Source organism: Anneissia japonica, unplaced genomic scaffold (genome assembly GCF_011630105.1).
Source record: "Anneissia japonica isolate Jap-2015-1 unplaced genomic scaffold, ASM1163010v1 scaffold285027_len36607_cov111, whole genome shotgun sequence".
Taxonomy (NCBI): domain Eukaryota; kingdom Metazoa; phylum Echinodermata; class Crinoidea; order Comatulida; family Comatulidae; genus Anneissia; species Anneissia japonica.
In genome coordinates, this window is record NW_022751009.1 from 1 (window position 1) to 8810 (window position 8810).

At 33.6% G+C, this 8810-nt stretch overlaps 1 protein-coding gene across 1 annotated transcript in view; it reads right to left on the reverse strand.

The window, feature by feature from the left end:
- Nucleotides 1–56: 56 nt before the first annotated feature.
- The window catches only part of LOC117121591 (hyalin-like), a gene marked incomplete at its 3' end in the record, with an annotated part of 21982 nt that continues 13228 nt past the window's right edge, over nucleotides 57–8810 (reverse strand). The window contains exons 5-8 of the mRNA XM_033266826.1: nucleotides 6314–6559; nucleotides 3575–3814; nucleotides 1059–1310; nucleotides 57–293 (exon numbers count right to left, since the gene is read on the reverse strand). Coding sequence (XP_033122717.1) covers nucleotides 57–293; nucleotides 1059–1310; nucleotides 3575–3814; nucleotides 6314–6559 — 975 coding nt within the window. The remainder of the gene's footprint in view (nucleotides 294–1058; nucleotides 1311–3574; nucleotides 3815–6313; nucleotides 6560–8810) is intronic.

Genomic DNA, 8810 nt, shown 5'->3' on the forward strand with positions numbered 1-8810 from the left:
TTTCAGATAATTTATTGGAGAAATTATACTGCAGAAACATGGCCTTGGAGACTTACCAATGATATTAACTGTAAACATACAGCTACCTGTCCTACCAGCAGCATCAGTAGCACCACAAGTGACATCATTTGAACCAAGAACAAATAAGGAACCAGAAAATGGAGTACAAGTAGCTGACAGATCAGCATCAACATTGTCAGTGACTGTTGGGTCATTCCAGGTCACTGTAACTTGGCTTGAGGATGTACTCATGGAAATATCATCAGGGCATGTTACATTGGGACTCTCAAAATCTAGAACATGAAAAAACAAACAAGATCATACAAAAAAAAAAATAAAAATTTATGTTAATGCTTCTTTTTATACATTAAAATATGTAATAATAATAATCAATGTTTAAAACCCTTTAAATCACTATTTAATTGAACTGAATTGAATTAAATTGAATTTTTAATTTACATTAATATTTATTTATTAGTAATAACTACAGCAGCATGAATAGATTAAATATAATGAATTATATTGATATGGTATGAACAATAGGCCTACTATTAAAATTTAAAAATCCCATAATGTGAAGGGTTAAAATTTCGAGGTTACTGTAGTTTATACGAATAACCACACTGAGTCGGCCTAAGATATAAATATACAAGACGGGTACACACTGCGTCTGACGGTTGTCGGCAAACACAATTCCACAGAGAAAAAAACAGAATGAAATGTGCGCAAAGTTTTTAATGACGATCTACTTAGACTGCCATAAACTATCAGCAGATGTATGAAGCACTCACAGAGAGTGGACATGGATTCACCTGCCAACAGCCATACAACTTGTATGGCGCAGCGTGTGCCAAGCTTAATGATCAAGACAAAAAAGACAACAATAGTGTCCTTTTTAACATTTCAAATAGTGTCCCCATTGCCCTAATGGGGTGGGGATGGGGGATTTGGCCATAGTGTTAAAAGATATACTTCATTTCACAAAAAATTGTCTTTTGAATAGGTGTTTCTACTGAATCTAAATATTACAAATGGTTGCATAAATGAGCAAAACCTACCATGGACAATAACAGTAATTGTGCAGGAACCAACATTGCCATTACTGTCAGTTGCGGTACACATAACAGTATTGGTACCAACAGGAAATGATGAACCAGAAGGTGGAGTACAAGTAGCTAACAAGCCCATGTCAATATCATCAGTTACTGTTGGCTGACTCCAAGTTGCAGTTCCTGTTGATTGGCCTGGAGATGTAGGTACATTAACACTACCACTAATCCAGGTCACAACTGGGTCTTCAGGTACAGGTACTGTTAGTGAAAAAAAAAGCATTTATAGTATAGAGATAAACAGACATTTTGGAATCACTACCATATTGTTGTTATTATACTCACAGTTTAGCATTATATGGCATCTAGGAAATATACAGTATGGTTAAAAAAATAATAGTGACCATCTTGAGACAAAAGGAATGAAAATGTGTCTCAATTCATCCCTAATTTAATATTTACTTTTGGTACAAACTTTAGAAAATGGTGGAAACCATTTTTATCATAGAAACAATCCTAGCCTAGTTGATAACAGTTGACATACAAAAATAAACTGAAATTTAAATTAAAACAAATGCAATTTACTTTTAAAGTAACCTGTAGCTTTGGACAAAATACTGTCTAATAGGAATTTGATCAGGTTTATACATTTTCAGTAACCTGGCGATAACAAACTTTCAACATTTTTAGTCATTAAGGCAAGAATTTTTTATTCCTTGTTTTGCGTCCTTATTTTTTCAAAGATCATCGGAGGAGGGTGGAATAAAAATAAAAATGAAATTTTGTTTTCTTATTTAGCAAATGGTTTTTCCAAAAACATCCAGACGGAGGAGAAACTAAAAATGAAGAAATATACATATCTAATCAACAGTACACACTGCGTCTGACGGTTGTCGGTAAACACGATTCCACAGAGAACAAAACAGAATGAAATGTGCACAAAGTTTTTAATGATGATCTACTCAGACTGCCACCAACTATCAGCAGACAGCGTCCTGTATGAAGCACTCAAAGAAAGTGGACATAGATTCACCTGCCAAGCCATACAACAATTGTATGGCACAGCGTGTGCCCAGCTTAATGAACAAGACAAAATAGACAACAATAGTGTCCCTTTTTACTCCAGGGTTGAAAATATGATTATTTAATAATTTCAAAAAGTGTCCCCATTACCTTAATGGGGTGGGGAGGGGGAATATATTTCATTTTTCATTTCACAAAAAAGTGTCATCCGAATAGGGGTTCTACTGTATCTAAACACTACAAAAATGGTTTAATGAGCAAAACTTAACACGGACAATACAATAATTGTGCAGGAACCAACATTGCCATCACTGTCAGTTGAGGTACACATAACAGTATTGGAACCAACAGGAAATGATGAACCAGAAGGTGGAGTACAAGTAGCTGTCAAGCCCATGTCAATATCATCAGTTACTACTGGCTCACTCCAAGTTACAGTTCCTGCTGATTAACCTGGAGATGTCGGTACATTAAAACCACCAATACAAGTCAAAATTGGTTTTTCAGGTTCAAGCACTGTCAGTGAAAAAAAGCATTTACATTTATAGCATAAGAGATAAAAATAGATTTTAGAATCACTACCATATAGTTATTATACACGCAGTTTAGCAGTATAATGGAATCTAGGAAAAATACACTATGCTATTAAAAGAAATAATAGTGACCATCCTGAGGCAAAAAGTATGAAAATGTGTCTCAATTGGTACAAAATTTAGCCAAAGTCGGATCCAATTTCTTATAGAAACAATCCTATACCAGTTGATAAAAATTGACATACAAAAATACACTGAAATCTAAATGTTAAAATTATAAATTACATTTACTCTTAAAGCAAAATGTAGGTTTGGGCAAAATACTGCCTAATAAGAATTTGATCAGGTTTATGCATTTTTCGGTAAGCCCCGCTGTAATGTGTCATTATCATTATTGGGTCGACCACAAGCTGCAGTATATATCTATGTCATCAGGTCATCCATGTGACACTGGGATTCACAATGTGACCAATCCAAAGTGTAAGTTGACTGAATAAGTTCAGGGGAGCTGGATGGAACACCACTCAATGTTAATACAGTAGTAAGTTCCAATATTCAGTTTATTCATTATCAAATATTTTCTGGATGAATAGTAACATTCACCAATAGAGGGCAGTAAACAAAGACACCTGCTGTGAGTCTATTTTCAACAACACTATATTCTAGAAATACACAAAACATAAAGAGAAAATATTAAAAACATGGACGGACACTCTGAGTTATTTATGGTAATATAAATGAAAAAAATATTAAGAGACATTAGATATTGATTATAAATATAATTGTCCATTAAAAAATCCTATAAAACCTAGTCTAGAACAAAATAAATAAATAAAAAGAAAATGTCCCTTAAAAAATCCTCTAGTCTAGAGCAAACATGGAGATCTTACATCTGATGTAAGCAAAATTTACAATAATACAAAATTTTTCAAATCATTAATAACCAATAGACAAAACAATATAATTTACCTTCAACATTGACAACAAACATGCAACTGCCTTCATTATTAGCAGTATCAGTAGCAGTACATCTAACATCATTGGAGCCAACATTAAATGAGGAACCAGAAGGTGGAATACAAGTAGCTGACAGACCAGTATTAACATTGTCGGTGACTGCTAGGTCATCCCAGATCACTGTAGCTTGACTTAAAGCTGCAGCATTTACTGTAATGTCATAAGGGCAGGTCACACTTGGAGGTTCAAAATCTAGTAAAACAGTTATTAAAAGGTGATTACTAGAATTCAAATAGTAATTGAAATTGTTTGCACTAATTTAGTTTCAGAATATTTTTTTGTAATTGGCAGATTATAGTTGAGTTCTCTTATTTATCCACAAGGTTAGATTAGATAGTGAAGATTATATTTTTTACATTTTTTTTACTTTTTATTTTTTTATAAATATAATAACAATAATATTAATTGTAAATAGATCGTGATGTGATATTTGTATTACTGTAACTCGGATATTTTTCTATCTTAATAGAGCATGTAGGTTTATTTCAACTTTCTGCTGTTATTTGTCTGTAAAAAGTCTTTAAAAGTGTCTCACCGCAAGGAATATTTTGTAGACTAGAAATTTGTACAACTACAGTAGTTGCAAAACATTCATAAAAAATTTGATATAAAAATATGAAGTTTAATACCTCTTATTTGTTTTTAATATTTTTTTTCACCTATATTCTGGTTCTCTACAAAGGTATACAGTAAGTCACCATCAGATGATCATCTGGTGATGACCATTTAAAATTAAGAATTTAAATATTGATACTCTCAGCACGATGGCATGTGTTTCTTTATTTAGAGTTTGTATTATGCTCTCATATCTGAAAGTAATCAGTGGATCTTTTGGTTTTTGGAAAATAGTCAACAGAAAAAGCAGTTGTTGCCTAAATAAATTCTTGAAAACATTTTATTAAAAGATTTTCAAACATAAAGTAAAATCATACACACTCTGTAATGACCTTCTTTTTGGGTGGGTCTTGTGACGTTGAAACTTGAATTTCTAGAAATTAATGTGCCAAACCTATTGTACCTTAATTTATACCATTTTGCATGCCAACATACACTAAGGGATTTGTTTGGTTTTTTTGCTCACTTGCTGTTTCATGTAATTAGAAAGGTTTTCTTGTCAAAAGAAAGTAAAAATTAGGTAATGTAGTGCATGGTAGTGGGCAATAATAAAGTAAAGACAGGTAATAACATGAGAAGAAAAGAAAAATTATGTTGAAGGTAAAACGAAAACATCATGATTGTTTTTACAATGAGCCAACAAAAAGTATGTGACATCATTTTGGCATTAAGCTGCAATAACTAGATCATCAATGATAGATAATAATCAGATATAAAAAGTAATAAGCTACTAACTAAACACTAAATTTCTGGGTATTGCGTTTGTATAGCATGTAGCGCTGCGAAGGGGAAAAAACCATGTAAGTGTCTGGGACGCTAGAGTGAAAATATTAGGATTAAAAATTTTTTTACATATTTTGGAAGAATAATAATAAAAATTTAACAAAAAAAGCATTTGAATATCTAAAATCCCATTGCTTTTTGGCTTCACTTCCCAAACCAACACTTATATCCTGCTACTCAACCCCACTAGTAATATATATCCTTCACTGTCAAGACCAATATAGTAAAATATACATTAACACTCTGACCGCCAGCAGTTTGAAAAAATAGTATCAGCCACCGCCAGACATTTTAGCAAATTTTAACACTTTTCCGAAGCTAGTTGAGAGTGTGTATATGATCAGATTGGCATGTAGTGAACACTACAAAAACTACAAACATGTTAGCTTTACAATGGTACCACACATTTTATTCTAATCACAATCGGTGACCCGTAACAGTAAAATTAAAATGACTTACTTTTGGAGATTTATGCAATTTTGCACAACGAAGCTGAGATAATAGCGATTTTGTGAAAGTAAATCAATACCGCACAACGCTAATGTAAACAAACAAATAGCGAACTACTTACGGTCCAGACTGAATATAGTGTTCAAATTGTCACTACATGTTGGTAATTACCCCATCTATCGAATTCCGTACAAAAACCTGAAACACAGAGATCTCAGTGTTTGGCGGTCGAGCGTTGCGTTAGCAAACACAGAGATCTCGATGTTTGGCGGCCAGAGTATTAATAACAATATATTACCGGTTTTTACTGTTTTTGTGTTAAAATTAGAAAACTAAATATGTAAAAAGGCCACACCTTGTGAGGGAAACTCACCCACTTACACCTCATTCAACCCCAGCAGGCTTCACACAGGCCCTAGACCCCTGGACTTTACTGTACAATAACTGCCAATTACAGTATGTTACAGGTCTCAGAGTGAAAATGTATTTTTGAAATGAAAAAATATCCTAGTGTCACAGAATCAAGGAAAGAATGCATCTTAACCGCCAAGCTAGTGACTGTACATGACCACCAATTAGGAACATGGGCCATAGCAGACCTGAGTGTGAATATGAATGCATGTTTAAAAAATTGTTAAATAGAAAATTAGATTAAATAATCTTAATTCCTTTTCTTTCTTTCAAAACGACCAATCATAGTATATAGCAATAGGACATTTCTTTATTTCAATATTTCAAAGTATTAATCAATAATTATTAATTATTTAAAAATTGGTACTGGCACTAGTATGTGCATTTATGATGCACCTTTTACTTGCGGTTGTAAAGATTGCTAACATTTACCTTTGATGGTTACAGTGAAGGTGCAGGAACCAGTATTGCTACCGCTGTCAGTTGCAGTACACATAACAATAGTGTCACCAACAGGAAATAATGAGCCAGAAGATGAAGTACAAGTAGCTGACAAGCCAGTGTCAATATCATCAGTTACTGTTGGTGGATTCCAAATACCAGTTCCTGTTGATTGGCCTGGCGATGTACCTGTATTAAAACTACTTGGACAGGTCACAACTGGTGGTTCATCAGGTACTGTTACAGAGAAAACAGGAGATACAGAATCATGTAGACTTTCAAACAGCATTTAAAAATTTATTCTAAAAATAAATCACCATGATTCTTCAGGTGAAGGTAATCTATTATAAGTCAGTGGTGATGTCATCACTTTTATTTGCACTGAATTTTCCTATTCCCAACTGATCACTATTGATATATAGTGCCTTTGCGTCTGTGTGAAAAAAAGCTCAAAGCTGAGGTGATTTTATTACAGTACATTGCAATGGAATATTTTCATTGCTAGGCCAAGCTATGAACGCACACTCTACGGCACTGGTTAACATGAATGAAGCATAATATGGGATAATAACATAACAACTGAAAAAAATACTGAAATTATCATAGTAATGTTAACAATATATTTTAATCTATTATAAAACAAATGTCTACTAGAAGGTTAGGCCTACCTATAAATAACCCCAAACTAGAAATTGCAAATTGCAAGTGAAGTGCTGCGAAGTACAACTGCATATAGATGTTCTTCGAACAAAATTATTTATGCGAGTCAAGTGAAAATAATGAATAATAATAATATAACAAATAATATGAGACACGACCCATTGTCTATATTAGAACACTTCTCATTGGGTAACAAAGTCGTAATTTTTCATTTTTGTCAAAAAGTGTCTATAGTGGTGAATTATGGTTTAGGTTTTTTTTAATAAAGTTTCAAAAATGTCTATGTGTATGTGTATGTGAAAAATGTAGTTGATTACCAAAGGTTACAATTTTTATTTTGAAGACTGCATGGTCTAGGAAGTGTACATTTATTTATGGGGCAAGTTTCCAAGGGCGGGTTTTCTAGGGGCGAGTTGACTGCCAAAGAGTGTTGCCAAAGTGCGAGCCAGCGTGTTATTTGATCACAAGTGCGAGACATCACAAGTGTGATCCGGCGAGCCATGACGTCACGACAATAGATACGAGGCGTTAACGAGTTAACTCGTTAATGCCTCGTATCTATTGTCGTGACGTCATGTGCGACGTATCGGCTGAGATTTGTGGAGTACAATTCAAAAACAACTATAGGTCTAATAATGAATTATTGTGATGTTAAATAGACAATGTTAGCTATTAAGGAGCAACGTTGTTTTTCATTGGGACGTTCGTCCCTTCAAGGCTAGGCCTATACCATCCTAGCTAGTCTAGGCCTAGGCTAGCGCGACATGCGGACGTTGGTACGTGTTGGTTAGTCTACAAACGTCGCCTAAAGTAGTTGATTTTACCCGGCAGAACGAAAGAAGGAAACTCCGCTTTTCAGTCGTCTTAGGCCCTTATTTTTTGACAAACAATGACCTTTCAGAGGTCAAATTGCTGTCAAGAATATAAATTGGCTGCTTCGCAGCAATAAACTTCAATAACCACAATCAATAAACTACTGGGAAAAAAAACTAAAATAATTCATAATAATGTTCACAAAATATTTTTAATATATTAAACAAATGTCTACCAGGAGGTTAGGCCTACCTAATAACCCCTAATAAACTTCAATAACCAATTTATACATTTTCTTCATATCGCGAGGGGCTGTGAGAAAGAGTGTCAGTGCACGTACTATTAAGAAATCATTCTAATACGCGCAGCTAATGCACATGCACAGTGATCACTGACCAAGTTCAACTTTGATGGATTTATGATATAGGGCCATAACAACTGCTCAAAAACCAGCAGATTGATTATAAAAGGCCACAGAAAATGCAATGGACATAACAACTGACTTACACTGATGTCATGCTGCTAAAGAGGTAATATCGTTGGTCTAACTTCATAAAAAATTGCCAAAAAAAAAAGATTTTAAAGTTGATTCTATTAATAACATACAGTATTTAAAATCCCCTCTAGAAAAAAAATTATCCTTCTAGTTCCCTTGCCATCAAAGCACAAAATTGATAGAAAGCTTTCTTAAACATTCTAGTAGTAGTTATATTCTCAAAAGTGAACATTTTGAGAATACAGGCCTCTGTCTGATTGATTTGTTAAATACGGTAGGTAAAATATTGTCATAATGCTCATTAATAGTATAATTATATGACTAAATTTAAGAATGAAACAGAAACAGGCAAGTGATTCCACAAAAAACCAGAGCCTTGCATGCGTCAACATTCCTATGCATCTGTCTCTTATACACATCTAGATGTGTATAAGAGACAGATGTGTATGTGTATGTGTATGTGTATGTGTATATATATATATATATATATATATATACACATATATACACACACACACA